Here is an 18,110-nt window from a genome sequence, read left to right on the forward strand (position 1 = left end):
ATTGTACTTTTGTTAATTGTTTTGTGGTTGTTTTGTAGTTCCTCTTTGTCCCTTCTTCTCTTCCTTGGTGTTTTGATGACTTTCTTTAGAAGTATGCTTAGATACCTTTCTCTTTATCTTTTGTGTATCTACTATAGGTTTATGCATTGTGGTTATCATGAGGCTTACCAACTTTATAACAACTTAAGTTTGAATGCCACCTAAAGCTCTACATTTTTACTCTTCCCCTTTGTGTTTTATGTTTTTGATGTCACATTTTATATCTTTTACTTTGTGTGTCCCTTAACTATTTATTCTTACTGCTTTTGTCTTTGAACCTTCATACTAGCTTTATGAGTGATTTATGAGATTTATGAGTGAATAATCCACTGCCTTTAATATTAACCTTTACAGTGAGATTTATACTTGTATATGTTTTTCTGCTACTAATTATAGCACCCTTTTCAGCTTAAAGAAGTTCCTTTATAAAACCAGTTTAGTGGTGATGAACTCCTTTAGCTTTTGCTTATCTGGGAAAACACTCTTTCTCTCTCCTTCGATTCTGAATGATAACTTTGCTGGATAGAGTATTCTTTTTTTTTTTTTTTTTTGCCATACGTGGGCCTCTCACTGTTGTGGCCTCTCCTGTTGTGGAGCACAGGCTCCGGATGCACAGGCTCAGCGGCCATGGCTCACGGGCCCAGCCACTCTGCGGCATGTGGGATCCTCCCGGACCGGGGCACGAACCCGTGTCCCCTGCATCGTCAGGCGGACTCTCAACCACTGCGCCACCAGGGAAGCCCGGATAGAATATTCTTAATGGAAGTTTTTTTCTTTAAACACTTCGAATATTTTTTGCCACTGCCTCTGGCTTGCAGAGTTTCTGCTGAAAAATCTCATAGTCTTATGAGGGTTCCTTTGTACATAACAAGTTGTTTTTCTCTTTTTTTTTTTTTTGCGGTACGCAGGCCTCTCACTGTTGTGGCCTCTCCCGTTGTGGAGCACAGGCTCCGGACGCGCAAGCTCAGTGGCCGGGCCCAGCCGCTCTGCAGCATGTCGGATTTTCCCGGACGAGGGCACGAACCTATGTCCCCTGCATCTGCAGGCGGATTTTCAACCACTGCGCCACCAGGGAAGCCCAAGTTGTTTTTCTCTTGCAGCTCTTAAGTGTCTCTCCTTGTCTTTAACTTTTTTGACATTTTCATTATACTGTGCCTTGGTGTGTGGGTCCATTGGGTTCATCTTGTTTAGTGTTCTCGGGGTTTCCACAGAGCTTTCTTCCCCAAGGTGAGGGAAGTCTTAAGCCATTATATCTTCAGATAAGTTTTCTGTCCCTTTTCTGTCTCCTTCTGGGCCCCCTGTAATGCAAATTTTAGTTCACGTGATGTTGTCTCATAAATCCCTTAATCTGTCTTCACTTTTATAATTCTTTTTCTCTTTGCCACTCTGATTAGATGAATTCTGCTGCCCTGTCATCAGGTTCATGAACTTTTCTTCTGCTTCTATTAGTCTGATGTTGGACCCCTCTATTTTTCAGTTTAGTTATTGTATTCTTCAGCTCTGTGGCTTCTATTTGGTACTATTTATATTTTATCTCTTCTGAAGTTCTCACTGTGTTTATCCATTGGTTTCTTGAATTTGGTGAGAACCTTTAGGATCATTACTTACTTTGAACTCTTTATCAGGTAGATTACTTATCACTTTTTCATTAAGGTTCTTTATTCTTTCATTTGGAACATGTTCTTCCTTTGTTTCTTCATTTTTCTTGACTCTCTTTGTTGGTTTCTTTGCATTAAATGAACAGCCACCTCTTCCAGTCTTGAAGGAGTGGCCTTGTGTAGGATATGAACGTTATCATTCAATCTTACCCTAGCTTTTGGTTGTATCTCAAGCCTTTGTGATTGTCCGTGCAGGATATTCTATTTTTAATAGCTCCCAGTGGTTGAGGAGGTGCCAGGATTTGTCAGTGTCCCAAATCTAAGCACCTAGATTCAGGCTGACTGGAAGCCAGACTCGCAGGCAGTCTTGGTTTGGTTTGGTTTGGTTTGGTTTTTTGCGGCACGCGGGCCTCTCACTGTTGTGGCCTCTCCCATTGTGGAGCACAGGCTCCGGATGCACAGGTTCAGCGGCCATGCCTCATGGGCCCAGCTGCTCCGTGGCATGTGGGATCTTCCCAGACCGGGGCACGAACCTGTGTCCCCTGCATCAGCAGGCAGACTCTCAACCACTGCGCCACCAGCGAAGCCCCAGGTAGTCTTTTAAAATATACAAATATATACAGTCCTGTGGGACTGCAGGCATAAGCTCCACTGGCCATCAGAGTTAGGCATTCTGGAGGCGTCTCCTGGATGGCAGTAGCAAAAACTGGGGCTCCAGACAATTGCATAAGCTCTTGTGTATAAGCTCTTTTCTGGGAGACATCAGCAAGCTGTAGTGAAGCAGAGGATAAGTGCAAAGATGGCGTCCAACAGCCTACATCCCTAAGAGCACCTCAGTAAGCCTCTAGATGTATGCCAAACCTGAAGCCTGCCCCTCAGGCCAAAGCTCCAGGATAAGCAGATAGACCTTTTTCATGAAAAGATAGGGTGTATGTGTTTCAGTTTCCTGTTTGTGTAGTGCCCTGGGGGTGGTAACATGCCAATAATTTTCAATTGTTGTAGTCCCTTGAGACTCTGGAACACAAGCCCCTCTGGTCACCAGAGCCAGGCAATCAAGAGACATCCCCCAGGCAGCAGCTGCAGAAACCAGGGCACAAGACGTAAAACCTGTGGCACCATAGGCAGGTAACAGCCCCCCTCCAAGAGATAATGGACGACTAGAGCATAGCTGAGAGTATGAAGATGGTGCTTGACCTCTAAGGTGTCTGGAAAGGGTTACAGTCAGCCCTTAGATAGGTGTTTAATTAGGAGCCTGCCCCTCAGGCTGTAGCTATGATACGCTAATAGGCTTCTTTCACAGAGAGACTGAACTCCATCTGTTTTCTCTTCCTGTGCCCTGGCAGTAGTAGCTGTTTAAGAACTCTTTCTCCGTTGGTTACAGTCCTGTGGGACCTGCAAGCATGAGCGCTTGGCCACTAGAACCAGGTGATGTAGAAGTGTCTGCTGGTGGCAGCTGCAAAAATTGGGGCACCTTGCAAGGGTATAAGCTTTTTGGGAAATACTGGAAAGCTGGATTAAGGCGGAGAAATAATGTGAAGATTGCATCTAATGATCTCCATTCCCTGAGAGCTTGTCCGTAGGCCCCTAGATGTGTACCAAACTAGAAGCCTACCCTTAAGGCCAAACCTTTTGGAGAAGCAAATAGGAATCTTTCTCAGAAAGACTGGGGTTAGTTTCAGCCTGCTGTCCATGCAGTGTCCTGGGGGTGATAATCTGCCAAGAACTGTTTCTCTGATTGTTACAGTTTCATGGGACCAAGGAATGTGACCCACCTCTGCCCCCCCCCAACCCCTGCCTCCACAGCCAGGCCATCAGGGGGCAACAGCTGTAAAAACCAGGGCTCCAGATGCGTGTAAAAGTTCCCCTTCAGGAGATACTGGCACTCTGAAATGGGGTAAAGGGAGCGGGTGAAGATGGCGTGTACCAGCTATAGCAAGGCAGAGGGTGGCTGTGAAGATGGTACCTCCCCCCCCCCACCCCGCCGCCCGTTTGAAGCTGGGGGTGGGGAGTGTAACAGCGGGGCAGGGGCAGCAAGGTGGGAATAAAAGGCTTAGTGTTTTTTAATTTTTAAAATTTTATTTATATTTTTTTGAGTATAAACAGAACATTTATTAAAGTACTTCTTAAAATTACAGAGTGCTTAGAGAAAATTCTTACAGAAACATCTGTAAGGAAAATAGTTTTGGCTAGTATTCAAAATGGCAGTAGTTCTTAGCATGCATCTACCTGTACTTCTCCCACCTCATTTTTATTTATTCTTACATAATAAACACTTACAGTACAATGTAAGGTATTCCTTATTTCAGACTTATCTAAGGTATTTTTCACCTGCTGACTTTAAAACTTTGGAGCAACTTGACTTAAATTTTTAAACTAGCACTGCAAGGTGAGTTCATCCCACTGCTTCATTTCAGTGAGAAGAGCCTGTCTTGAGTTCAAGCTTTTGTAATCCTTGGAATAGTCCAAAACTGTATAAAAGCCAATTTATGAGCTGTCACTTTATTTATTTATTTTATTGGAGTATAATTGCTTTACAATATACAACGAAGTGAATATTGTACACTTTGTTGTACAACAAAGTGAATCAGCTATATGTATACATATATCCCCTCCTCTTGGACCTCCCTCCCCTGCCCCCGCATCTGGCCCATTTAGGTCATCACAGAGCACCAAGCTAAGGCTCCCTGTGCTATACTGCAGGTTCCAACTAGCTATGTGTTTTACACATGGTACTGTATTTATGTCAAACCTAATCTCCCAATTCATCCCACCTGTGTCCACACATCCATTCTCTACATCTATGTCTCTATTCATTCTCTGGAAATAGGTTCATCGGTACTATTTTTCTAGATTCCACATATATGCATTAATATATGATATTTGTTTTTCTGACTTCACATTCTGTATGACAGACTCTAGGTCCATCCACATCTCTACAAATGACCCAGTTTTGTTCCTTTTTATGGCTGAGTAATATTCCATTGTATATATGTACCACATCTTCTTTATCGATTCATCTGTCAGTGGACATTTAGGTTGTTTCCATGACCTGGCTATTTTAAATAGTGCTGCAGTGAACATTGGGGTACATGTGTCTCTTTATTTTGTTTTTAAACATTTATTTATTTATTTTTGGCTGTGTTGGGTCTTTGTTGCTGTGCGTGGGCTTTCTCTAGTTGCAGCGAGTGGGAGCTACTCTTCATTGTGGTGTACGGGCTTCTCATTGCGGTGGCTTTTCTTGTTGCAGAGCATGAGCTCTAGGCATGCGGGCTTCAGTAGTTGTGGCTCGCGGGCTCTAGAGCACAGGCTCAGTAGTTGTGGCACATGGGCTTAGTTGCTTCACAGCATGTGGGATCTTCCCGGACCAGGGCTTGAACCCGTGTCCCCTGCATTGGCAGGAGGGTTCTTAACCACTGTGCCACCAGGGAAGTCCCATGTGTCTTTTTGAATTACAGTTTTCTCAGGGTATATGCCCAGTAGTGGGATTGCTGGGTCATATGGTAGTTCTAGTTTTAGTTTTTTAAGGAACCTCCATACTGTTCTCCACAGTGGCTGTATCAATTTACATTCCCACCAACAGTGTAAAAAGGTTGGTTCCCTTTTCTCCACACCCTCTCCAGCATTTATTATTTGTAGATTTTTTGATGGTGGCCACTCTGACTGGTGTGAGATGACACCTCTTCGTAGTTTTGATTTGCATTTCTCTAATGATTAGTGATGTTGAGCATCTTCTCATATGCCTTTTGGCCATCTGTATGTCTTTGGAGAAAAATGTCAATTTAGGTCTTCCGCCCATTTTTGGATTGGGTTGTTTGTTTTTTTGATATTGAGCTGCATGAGCTGTTTGTATATTTTGGACATTAATCTTTTGTCAGTTGCTTCGTTTGCAAGTATTTTCTCCCATTCTGAGGGTTGTCTTTTCGTTTTGTTTATAGTTTCCTTTGCTGCGCAAAATCTTTTAAGTTTAATTAGGTCCCATTTGTTTATTTTTGTTTTTATTTTCATTACTCTAGGAGGTGGGTCAAAAAAGATCTTGCTGTGATTTATGTCAAAGAGTGTTCTGGGGCTTCCCTTGTGGCGCAGTGGTTGAGAGTCCGCCTGCTGAGGCAGGGGACACGGGTTCGTGCCCCAGACTGGGAGGATCCCACGTGCCGCGGAGCAGCTAGGCCCGTGAGCCATGGCCGGGGAGCCTGCGCGTCCGGAGCCTGTGCCCCGCAACGGGAGAGGCCACAACAGTGAGAGGCCTGCGTACCACCAAAAAAAAAAAAAGTGTTCTGCCTATGTTTTCCACTAAGAATTTTATAGTGTCCAGTCTTACATTTAGGTCTTTAATCCATTTTGAGTTCATTTTTGTGTATGGTGTTAGAGAATGTTCTAATTTCATTCTTTTACATGTAGCTGTCCAGTTTTCCCAGCACCACTTATGAAGGAGACTGTCTTTTCTCCATTGTATATCCTTGCCTCCTTTGTCATAGATTAGGTGACCATAGGTGTGTGGGTTTATCTCTGGGCTTTCTATCCTGTACCATTGAGCTATATTTCTGTTTTTGTCCCAGTACCATACTGTCTTGATTACTGTAGCTTTGTAGTATAGTCTGAAGTTGGGAAGCCTGATTCTTCTAGCTCCATTTTTCTTTTTGCAGATTGCTTTGGCTGTGTGGGGTCTTTTGTGTTTCCATACAAATTGTTAAATTTTTTGTTCTAATTCTGTGAAAAATGCCATTGGTAATTTGATAGGGATTGCACTGAATCTATAGATTGCTTTGGGTAGTATAATCATTTTCACAATATTGATTCTTCCAATCCAAGAACATGGTATATCTCTCCATTTGTTGGTATCATCTTCAGTTTCTTTCAACAGTGTCTTATGGTTTTCTGCATACAGGTCTTTTGTCTCCCTAGGTAGGTTTATTCCTAGGTGTTTTATTCTTTTTGTTGCAATGGTAAATGGGATTCTTTCCTTAATTTCTCTTTCTGCTCTTTCATTGTTAGTGTATAGGAATGCAAGAGATTTCTGTGTATTAATTTTGTATCCTTCAGCTTTACCAGATTCATTGATTAGCTCTAGTAGTCTACCGGTGGCATCTTTAGTATTTTCTATGTATAGTATCATGTCATCTGTGAACAGTGACAGTTTTACTTCTTCTTTTCCAATTTGTATTCCTTTTATTTATTTTTCTTACCGATTGCTGTGGCTCGGACTTCGAAAACTATGTTGAATAAAGTGGCTAGAGTTGACATCTTTGTCTTACTCCTGATCTTAGAGGAAACGCCTTCAGTTTTTCACCATTGAGAATGATGTTTGCTGAGGGTTTGCTGTACATGTTGAAGTTGGGCGGGGGGCAGTGTAACAGCCGGGGCAGGGACAGCAAGGTGGGAGTAAAAGGCCTAGTGGTTCTTTTAAAAAAAAAAACAGGTGGTGCCCACCATCCTCATCCCCACCCCCATCCCAAGAGTATTCCAGCAAGCCCCTAGATGTGTTAAGTTACATTCCTACCTCTTGGGCCATCGCTTCAGCATATTTTTAAATGAGCCTCTTTCACATTTGGGTGTAATCAGCTGCCTCTGCACTGGGCCCTGAGGTAAGTGAGCCCTTTAAGAGCTGTTTCTCCCTTTTGCTATAGCTTTGTGGGTCTTGTGGACATGAGCCACATTGGTTTTCAGTGCTGTGTGTTTTGGGGGATTATCTGTTCTGTGCAGATCTTAAAAGTGGGGGTACCCAATGTGGGGTTCAAACCCTTATCTCCTTGGGGAAAAGCGCTGGGTTTTGAGTTCCCTCCCAATTGTGGGTTGCAGCACAGGGGTGGGGTTTATGGCTTGACTGTGTCTCAGCCTCTCCCACCTGCTTTGATGGTGTGCCAGACTTGGGCAATGTGTAGGAGTCGCCCAGCCAGTTGTTTAGGTTTTTTTCAGAGGAAATTGTTCCATATGTAACTATAGGTTCAAGTGTGTCTGTAGGAGGCGAGTTCAGGATCTTCCTAGGTCACCACCTTGAACCAGACCTTCAGTTTTTAAACTAATTACCAGTGGACCCTCCTGTCAGTTATTTGTGGTCTTGGGGATCCCTTGGTAACTTAACAAGAGACAAAAACCAATTTGGCTGGCCATAAGTTAGGAGATAATATTAATGTTCCTCTAGAAATATCAAAAAGCTACTCTGGAGTTGGCTAGTGCTGAGCCCCAAGCCCAGAATGTCTTAATGGAAATCCATCCTCTAACATACCACTCTTTCTGCCAGTTAATTTTAGATCTTCAGTACAACACCAGATTACATAATATGACAGAAGGTAGAAGGGAATTTGAAAAGGGAATTGGGTAAAGCAACCTGTTTAGTTTATTAAAAAAAACAAAACTTTTTTTTATAGTTTCCTCGTAAGCTTGAAGAATGTGGTTTCTCCCTTCTCTATGTCCAGATAAACAACAAAATTATATAAATCCTACACATCACTTAAGAGGAAGTCAAACTAAAAAAAAAAAGTCAAACTAGGTCTTTAAGACCATGAAATTATGTATATTATCACTGGGTGATTCTAAGGCAATTTAATCAGTCAGGGTCCCAAAGTAGAATAATTAAAGATGGATTATTTAAAAAGAGACTATTTTCAAAGGAGTGGATGTGAGGGAAAACAGCAGTAGTGCTTTGACTCTGGTGCTAGTAGCAACTGACTTGTTACCAGAACCTAGAAGACAAGCGTTGTATAGAGGTAACTTTGAGGGGAACCTTTGGTAAAGGGATAGAGTCAGCCTGAGGTCAGCTCACAGGGAATGAGCCAGTGGGATAAGTATCCTGAATTCACTCTTTTCCCTTCCTATAATCTGCATATGAACACTCCTGACAGAAACAGAAACCAGAGGACCCAGGAACCCATTGATAAGGTTTTTACCAGTCAGCCTGCTAGGTCAGAGAGCCGGGGAGAGAAAGGTGTAAAGTGGGTCTAGAGTGGCAAAAAAGGATATCCAGTATGAAAATGATGTAGGCTGGGCAGCCTTACTAGGATTAGTCCTGGCCAGCTCTAGTCTGCAATAACACACAGCAATAATTGGACTTTTTTTTAGCTAATTGTGAATTTAAAATTTTAATCATATGTGAAAAAAAGTCTTTTGAGCAACAAAGTAATTTTGTTGCTCAATTGTTGTGATAGCTGAACACATATATAATCATGAACATTATGTAAATTTTAAGGAGATTTTAGATGTTTGAATGGTGAACTTTTCCTGTTTTCAAAATGGAAGAAAGTAAAAGGTTATATGTGATTCAGGGATGGCCTGGAGGCATAGCATGATGGTATATGAGATACAGACATTTAAAAAGTTAGATGAGGACTTCCCTGTTGGCACAGTGGTTAAGAATCCGCCCTGCTATTGCGGGGTACACGGGTTCGAGCCCTCCTCCGGGAAGATCCCACCCACATGCCGCAGAGCAGCTGGGCCTGTGTGCTGCAACTACTGAGCCTGTGCTCTGGAGCCCACGAGCCACGACTGCTGAGCCCGTGTGCCACAACTACTGAAGCCGGCGCACCTAGACCCCGTGCTCCCCCGTGCACCACGGTAAGAAGCCGACATACCGCAATGAAGAGTAGCTCCCGCTCGCCACTAGAGAAAGCCCATGTGCAGCAACGAAGACCCAGCGCAGCCAAAAATAAAATAAAAAAATAGCGAATCATCTGAAGTTCTGATATGTGCTGTAGCTTGAATAATCCGTGAAGGCATTACGCTGAGTGAAATAAGCTGCACGTGAGGGGCGGGGGGCAGTTGTGCAGGGAGACAAAAATATTGTATAGTTCCACTGGTGTAAGGAATTTAGGGTTGGGTGGACAAATTCAGAAGTGGAAAGTAGAGTGGAAGTTGCTGAGGGTTGGGAAGGAGGGTGGAATGGGGAGTTACTGCTTAGTGGGTGCAGGGTTTCTGCTTGAGGTGACGATGGGGTCTGGAATTGTGTGGCATCATGAGTGTGTTTGGCGCCACTGAATTGTACACTTAAAACTGCTTTAATGGAAGATTTAGGGAAATTGGAACCGTTGTGCATTGTTGGTGGGAATGTAAAATGGTGCAGCTGCTAAAGGAAACAGAATGGCATTTCCTCAGAAAATTTATAATTACTATATGGTCTGGCGATTCCACTTCTGGGTGTAGTCAGAAGAACTGAAAAAAGTAAGGTCTTGAAGAATAGCCCAAAGGTGGAGGCAACCCAAGTGTCCCTTGGCAGATGAGTGGATAAACAAAAGTGTGGTATATACATACAATGGAATGTTTTATGGTGTGTGTGTATTCAGCCTTAAAAAGGAGGATATTCTGACACATGCTACAACTTGGATGAACTTTGAGGACATTATGCTAACAGAAGTCACAAAAAGAGACAGTCATAGAGACAAATTAGTATGGTGGTTGCTATGAGCTGGCAGGAAGCGGGGGATGGGGAGTTTAGTGGGTATAGAATTTTTTTTTTCAATTTTCAAACCAGAGTTTTAGAGGGCAGTTTTAATGCCTTTGAAAAAATGGTTAAAATGGTAAATTTTGCATTATGTATGTTTTACCACAATTTTTAAAAAATTAATCATCTGAAACTTTCTTTTAGATGATTTAAATGCTGGAATATTTACCAATATAGAATCATGCTGTGGATCGGTAATAGAGAGGGAAATTATAAACTGTTCATCTCCTGAGATTCCTGCAGAATTTAATGAACAGTTTAACACTAGGAAGAACAAGCAAGAACTAGTAAGTCATGATAACGGAGCCAACTTAGAAAAAGAAAACAGTTATAATGACCAGTGTAATCAGTTCACAAGAACAGAGAAACAAACAAAACATATGAAGAAGTGTCCTAAAAGGCCTGATTGGAATATAAATAAACCACTGAGACGGTATATTCCAGCATCAGAAAAGTACCCTAAACAGCTTCAAAAGCTGAGAGAAGAAAAAAGAGTAAGAAGGCAGATGGAACTGCTTCATTTGGTAGAAAGAAATAATCCTGGACACCTCTCTCAAAATAGAGTCACTACACCAGATGTTCTTCATTCATCTCAAGAAACCGAACCAAGTTTCAGGTGGCAGCTAGTCAAAAAGGTAAAGCTCTTCTGTCTAGAAAAATATTTTAAAGCATGTATCGAAGTTTTTAGAATGAGAATACAGTTCCACACATGCATGTTTTGACAGGGCTATTCTGGGCGTGAATAAGAGTTCTAGAAATTTGCTGTAGTTTACAGCAGGGGTCAACAAACTATGGCCAATGGGCAAATCCATCGTGCTGCCTGCTTTTGCAAATAAAGTTTTTAGCAGTACAGCCATGCTCATTTTTTTTTTAACCTATTGTCTGTGGCTGGCTTCATGCTGCAAGAAGAGTTTAGAGTAGTTGCAACAGAGACCACATGGCTCACAAAGCCAAGTGTTTACTATGTCCTTTACAGAAAAAGTTTACACTTAAACCCTGTATAGATTAATGCTATTCTTTATTCAGATACCCATTCAAAACTCTTGTTTATAGTCCATATAGACAGGATAATTTACAAGGTCAGGAATTACTGGATTGGTTTCTCTGACTCTGGAGAAGTACCAAGCCTCTCCTGTCCTATTATCCAGTATGTGTTACTCAAATATCATCCTCAGATTATTTCAACAACCACTAAAAACATTTGTGGGGACGTATGGAAACACTGTTAACTCCTGTCTCTCCTGTCTATCATTTAGGAAGAAGAACCTCAGATAATTAATTCTTTCAACAAGGAAAGGTATGTTATGGATTCCGTAGCTACTTAGTGCTTTCTGTGTGATATAAAATACTTGCTCAAAATATAGGTGAGATCAAGCATGTATGCATGTCTGTGAAGACAGTAACAGGAAAGTTTGTGACTTCAGGTGAATAGAGGTTTAAGGGAAAGGGTGTCTGGCATTTTACCTAGAATTTGAAGGTCCAAATTGGACTGGACCTAGGCATCCTAAGCAGGAATGTGGGTGATATTTTGTTATCTTCAGACTTTAACAGTTTTGATTTTCCAGATATGCCAGCAGTGGAATAGACGTTCTGCTTGGATTGAGGGGGTAGGGAATAAATGACTGGTAGGGATAATGAGAAATTAACCAGTGGGAGATTTTAAATTGTTAGAATTTTTATTCTCTACTTTTGTGCACAAACCAGCTGGTTTAAGCTGTCTCTGAATATGGCTCTAATAGCAAGTTTAGTTTTAGGCGGTAAGTATATTATTTTATAGTGAATTATCTAAGGAGAAACATTAGGTTTAAATTAACTCAGGTAGTGTTGATCCTCAGAAGCTAGTAAATTTCTCCCTGTTCTAGCATATATATAATCCTCAGCAAGTACTAGTAAACCCCAAATTAATCCCATTTTGTTGCCCTGTTTTAGGAAATGGTATCATAGAACTCAAGCCTCTTACATATAGTGTTCCTAAAGGTGTTATAGGTACATTTAGAATAAATTGAAATGTGATTGAAGAATAGAATATGCTTAATCTAAAATAAAATACAGTTTCTCATTCATGCTTTTTAAGAAGTCCCTTATTGTGCTTTTTGGAAAAATACAGGTCTCAATCACCACCAGTTCTGGCAGTGAAAAACAGAACGCAGCAAACTCAGACACTAAAAAACAGTACTTATGAAAGAGAGGATCTGATCTCAGGAGACAGTCAAACAGAATTATCACCTGGGTTTTCTGAACCATTTCATTTTATTCCCTATGTCCGAACCAATGAGATCTATTACCTTGATCCAGATGCACCACTGTCTAGGCCTTTAACCCAGGATCCTCAGTACCAAAATCTACATGGTAAGTAAATATAAGTGTACCCCCCCCCCCAATTAAAAATCCAAATTGCCCCAAGAGAGGTAGAAAAAAATTTCTCTTTTGGAGTCAATTATTAAAATTTTTATTGAATATTTATTACTTAAATTCTACTTGGTGCTTTCCTAGGATATAAATTTATTAATGAATCCATAGAATGCTATAGCATAGGGCTATTTCATATTATAAATGTATTTGAATTTTTGTCATTTTTATCTGGCTTCAGACTGTGACCAAGAACAGCTTTTTGACCATCTCAGGGACCCACTTCTTAATCCTAACTTGGTGAAAAACAGGGATCGACAGCAAGCAATCCTTAAGGGACTGTCAGAACTGAGACAGGTATGAGCTCTTCCAAAGTTTGGATGTGACCATTTTCTGGTGGAGGGCTGTGTTTTACCAGTTTTACTAAACATCGTTGGTTACACGACTTATGTGACTTCACCACATGTCAGTTTAATGTACAGGTGCTGATTCTTTTTAAAAAAACACAACTTTCTATTTCTTTCACATTGCCATCTCTAAGACTGTTTCTTTCCAGCATGAAATCATGAGACATTTTGAATATTAAGACAACTTTATTTAATGAAAAAAGGCATACATTTGAAATGGCAAAGTATGATCAATAAGGCCCTAAAACCAAAGGCAGAAAATAAATACAGTTATGCTTTAATTCTTAGTAATGCAGTTCACATTTTTTTAAATGAACGTGTTGGCCGTGTTTGGAATAGAACTTGACACAAGTCCCGAAGAGTAATATAATGTGAAATTACAGGTATAATCTTACCAGACTACTTTTTCTCCCAGACCAATTTTGACTCATTATCTGCTCAGATAAAAATAAAATCAGGTAACACATCCAATATTTAAGGCTATAACTGTTCTCTACCAGCTGGCCTTAAAAAACAAAAAAAAAAAACACCTGTCCCTGTGCTTAAAAAAAAAAAAAAAAGACTTGCAAAACTGGTTTTGCGATTAGCTTTGATTCACAGTATACTTTGTGTATTTGGGGAAAATAAACTGTAGTTTTAGGATTACCCTTTTCCATGTCCAGTCATTTATGAATGCCTCCTGCATTTCAAATTGTTGATCTATAGGACTAGAAAATCACCCCCACTAACCCAGGATTATAAAGTGTCCCTTAGTTTTTTAAATGCTGTAGCTTTGGTTACATGTGGATTGAATTTTGTAACTCAAGCTTGGTAATTCACACAGTGAAGATTTTACTTAAACCTCTTTTTAAAGTGACAAGGTATATTCTAGCTTAGTAGAGACAGAAGTTGTAGCTTAAGAGAAAGGAATGTGATGTATACACCTTAGTGACCATATCTTACTTCAGCAGGGCCTTGTACTAACTAGCCACTAAGGTTAATGCAGTCAAGATAAACACTGGATGGTTAAAGGGAGACTTATGACCATTTTAAGAGCATTTAGGGAAAAGGAAAGAGGTGGTGTTCAGCCCCACAGTTAGGAGACATGGTTTTAAGAAAGGTCATTTCTATTGGTTGTATGGCTAAAAATATAATCTTACAAATGTGTGATAGCTGCACAGTATCCAAGTGAGAAAGTCTGGTGTAAAAATTGAAAATTCTTGAGTTGAACATGACAAAGTAACTGAGCGTAATACGTGTTTTCAAAGTAAATATAGTTCTGTATTAACAAGAGAGAAAGGTAAAATAGGAATAATTTGCCCGTCTGCTGCACACCGTACTAACATATCAATACGATTTCAGGGCCTTCTCCAGAAGCAAAGAGAGTTGGAAACTAATCTCATGCCTTTAGCTGCAAATCAAGAAGAGAATTTTAGTTCTTCGTTTTAAATGTAGAAAATCAAATCCTTTACATTTGATTTGTCTTCCAAATTATGAAATGTGAGATTGGTTGTTGCTTAACTGTATTTATCAAATAGCCTAGATTTCTTTTTAAAATGCTTATTTAAAACTTGTACATTATGTAGTAAAGTATGTGTGTATATATATTTTTTAAAAAACAATAAAACAAGACACTTGTAAAAAAGTAGTAAAAAAAAAAATTTTTTTTCTGCTCATCACAATGTGGGTATTGAGGTATTGATCTACTTACCTTAACACAGTCTGGAGTTTACAGTGTTCTTCCACACTTTTTACATGTAGCTTATTAAAATATCACTTAGATATTTTGCTCTATAAAAAGATTTTAAAGAGTAGAACTCAAAGTTCTTTGGAGGTGCCAAAGGAAGGTCTGACATACTTACTTTTACTAAAATAGCCCAGATTCAGTTTAGGCTTACATGGAAATTTTTTTAAGTCCTTTTTTTAATGACTTCTTTTATTGTAGAAACTACAGTTTTCAAAAACATTTACAAGTTTGTATTAGTAATGGAGAGGCAGTTATTAGCAATACATGTGGATTTAAAATTTATCTTCACCATGTACTTTTATCTGTGAATTTAAAAAGTTAGCTTTAGTATATAGCACTTAAGTGCTTACCACCTGAAAAATATACTTACATTTTTCTAACAATTTTAAAATCTACAGCAAAGTTTATTTCAAATTGTTTAATGCCTTTAATAACCAAATTCAGTTTCATATTTCAAAAGATAGGTTTTTGTTTAAGGACCACACAAGCACTGAAAATTGTAATTATCAAATATTCTCAAAGGTTGACCAAAATTTTAGCAACAGGTGATTTTACATGGTTGTCTAAAAATAAAAAATAATGCTGCCTGGTGTTAAGTCCTAAGTCCCATATGGTACATAGTTTTATCATCTAAATGAAATGGCTTTGTTCAATAAATCTTGAGGTATTGAGCCAAAATCGTGTAAATATTAAAACATCACTGGCTTATACCTGTGTAAAAGCACTATACAAAAAGCTTAAAATAAATGCATTAGTTGATATTTCAGCAAAAGTAGCAAATGCATCAGTTGATATATCATTTCAGCAAAAGTAGCTGGGATCATTGACATTAGAAGAGGGGAAAAAATGTAAAGCCATTGTTCACTATCCTTTTGCAACTATCTAGTTTTACATATAAAACAGGCTTCAATTTGAAGCCAAAGTACAGATGACATAAGTGTAAAACTTAAAAGTGCCAATATGAGATAATTCAAGTACAATATGTTAAAAATATATATTTATTTCAATTTTCAGATGCTTCAACTGTTACAGGCCATCATGATTTAAATAAGAGGAAAAAAAACATTTGCGAAAGGAAAAGAAACCTTTTGTTTAGAGAATGAAATATAAATTGTGAATTCACTTTTAAGAAACAGAAAAAGTCCATAACAACCTACTTAAAAAAAAAAAAGTTACTGTAATTATTTCTCTTTTGAAAACGGCCTGGAAGTATCACTTTTCCACCAACTTAATGGAGATTTCTCTCTATCCAAGTTTTGAGTATAAGCAGATAAAAAGTAATTTTCACTTTCTTCAGACTGACTTGATGAAAGGGCATATGGTGTCCCCAAAAATGTCTGATGAGTGAGAACATTAAAATGACTAAACTGATGGGACATATTTAATTGACTGTGATAAACCTGAAAGTTGCTATATGAATCCTGTTCAGCTGAATTACTGTTCTCTCCTTCAGAGCATACTATATCAATAGAAGCTCTCTCTTCAGAATCAATTTCATAAGTCTTCTCTTCTAATAAACTTTTTTGCAAGTCAAGAGACGATTGCAACTCAATTTGAATATTCTTTTTTTGATCTGTTCCACGTGATCCTTTGGTCTCTTTCTCCATTTCTGAATGAAAATTGCTGCATACTTCTATTTTTGAGATTTCATCCCCTGAATCCAGAGACATATCCTCTTCGTCCTTTTCATCGTTTTCTAAAAGAGCTACATTTAAAAAACAAAAAGTCCTCCTCTATTGAAATACACAATTTGTTTAAGTTTTAAAATTATACACTACTCACACAATATAATGCGTCAGGGTCTGCAAGTCCACAATCCCTTAAAGCTTGGTCTTCTGCCACAAGTTCACTTAGTCACAACACTCACACTAGGTGTGAATGTCCAGATAATCCGATGCTAAAAGCTTCTGCGAAATGTGTTCACGTTTAATGTTGGGAAATCCCAACTCCCAGCTCCAAAGGGGTTAATGTCAAAACAGCATCTAAAGTTATACGGTAATTCAGTATTCGACAAGACAAATATAAAATAAAAATTCTGACATCTAGCTTCACTGGGTTACTACTAAACTGGTTAGCTGTATCAAATGTTCGAACATCTCTGCTTTTCCTCAAAAACAAAAGTACATCTTTCATTTTACATAAAACCTGGAACCAAAGCAAAGGCCATCTCACAAAAGACTAAAGCTATGGATATCTCTACTACCTTGTAATTAAACTGCTTTAATTCACAACAGAAGCCAATAAAGCTTACATACCCTCAAAAAGAAAATGCCTACTCTATAGTATGCAGTCTACATTAACTCAAACAGCTTATACTGACTATAGTATAATAAATGAGCAGATTTTGTGTATGCTAAGTAAAAGAATGATAAATGCCTTGAAACACTTCCCCTGAAGCTGAGTTTACACTGAGGTGAGCAGTTTCAAAATTAGCATTTCATTATATGAAATCAAAGCAAAACCATTCTTTTTCTGTCTGCCTTAAAGAAAATGAAAACTACTGAAAAGTTACCTGACTGCGACTCAAGATTCTCATTAGCACCAAGCAAAGGAAGGTTTTCTTCTGTGATTGAGTTGTGATAGCCCACAAGATTTTTAAAGTTTTGCATAAAGTCTTCAGCAGTCGCAACCACTATTCCATTATCGGTATAACTGGAAAGCATCTTGATACTCTTTTCTAAATTGAAAAAAAAAAAAAAGTTGAGTATAAAACACTTGCAAATATAAAATGATAATGCCTGCGTCCAGCCCTCCAAAATCCTTTTCTCCACATTTTCAGGAACACCCAACACAGCCCCACAAAATCCTTTCATACACATTCCTGTATTCACAGTAGAAAGCTTAAGAGCACTCTTGTTACCTGTTAAAAAGACTATGTGTCGTTGCTGTATGTTTTGAGCCTGAAGTCTGATAAGGCAATCCAATTCTGGAGCATTTCGAGTTTGTGAATCACAGTTGTGGTATGACAAAATTTCAACCAGATGTTTCTTCTGATAGACATTCAGAAGGGTCAAGAGACTCAGAGCTTTAGCATTCAATCTGTGAAATTAAGTAGTTCAGTATCTGTATCTGCATTTCTAAAATTTAGTATGGACGTTTTCACTTGAAATTAAAGCCATAATTTCTCAATTGAGGCAACTAACGACAACTGCACTGCTTAGCTCACTGCCTGATGTACAGGTGCTTCTTAGTAGAGGGAAAGCAGGAATTGTGCAATCCACTGGTAACTCCAGGGGCTTTCTCTCGGTACAAAGCCTGAGGGCCAGCTATTCAGTTCAGACAAAAATCTCAACTTATTACTTACTAAATAAATTACACTTCTCTTCAGCTTCACTAATTTAGAACTATAATGAAGGGTGTAAAAGGACAAAAAAATATAAATCCTTCCTTCAAAAAATAACATGGCTCTGAGCTATTTCTATACTTCCAGATGCAAGGCAACATGTGGTAAATGCAACATGTGGTAGAAATTACGGGCTATTGTCAGGAAGATGACGGTACTAATTTGTACAAGTTATACCTCCGGGCCTCAGTATTGCTATCTGTTATATAAAAATAAG

The 18,110-nt window shown here is 39.1% G+C and overlaps 2 protein-coding genes across 17 annotated transcripts in view; one reads left to right on the forward strand and one right to left on the reverse strand.

Annotated features, from left to right (window-relative positions):
- CCDC66 (coiled-coil domain containing 66) overlaps nt 1-15,651 on the forward strand; it is a 54,243-nt gene extending 38,592 nt beyond the window's left edge. For 6 of the 7 annotated variants that reach the window (XM_082664545.1, XM_082664546.1, XM_082664550.1 and 3 more), the window contains 5 exons: nt 10,213-10,703; nt 11,325-11,365; nt 12,176-12,417; nt 12,659-12,774; nt 14,166-14,425. In XM_082664545.1, coding sequence (XP_082520671.1) covers nt 10,213-10,703; nt 11,325-11,365; nt 12,176-12,417; nt 12,659-12,774; nt 14,166-14,252 — 977 coding nt within the window. In that variant the 3' untranslated portion in view covers nt 14,253-14,425. Of the gene's footprint in view, nt 1-10,212; nt 10,704-11,324; nt 11,366-12,175; nt 12,418-12,658; nt 12,775-14,165; nt 14,426-15,564 lie in introns of those variants that run through there. The other variant, XM_082664548.1, reaches the window with a different exon arrangement.
- Nucleotides 15,652-15,714: 63 nt separating this feature from the next.
- The window catches only part of TASOR (transcription activation suppressor), a 52,858-nt gene continuing 50,462 nt past the window's right edge, over nt 15,715-18,110 (reverse strand). For 5 of the 10 annotated variants that reach the window (XM_082664540.1, XM_082664538.1, XM_082664537.1 and 2 more), the window contains 3 exons: nt 17,411-17,589; nt 17,063-17,227; nt 15,715-16,255 (listed from right to left, as the gene is read on the reverse strand). In XM_082664540.1, the coding sequence (XP_082520666.1) occupies nt 15,732-16,255; nt 17,063-17,227; nt 17,411-17,589 (868 nt within the window). In that variant the 3' untranslated portion in view covers nt 15,715-15,731. Of the gene's footprint in view, nt 16,533-17,062; nt 17,228-17,410; nt 17,590-18,110 lie in introns of those variants that run through there. The other 5 variants (XM_082664544.1, XM_082664542.1, XM_082664543.1 and 2 more) reach the window with 2 other exon arrangements.

The sequence above is a fragment of the Grampus griseus genome, assembly GCF_964374135.1.
Source record: "Grampus griseus genome assembly, chromosome: 10".
In the NCBI taxonomy this organism is placed as follows: domain Eukaryota; kingdom Metazoa; phylum Chordata; class Mammalia; order Artiodactyla; family Delphinidae; genus Grampus; species Grampus griseus.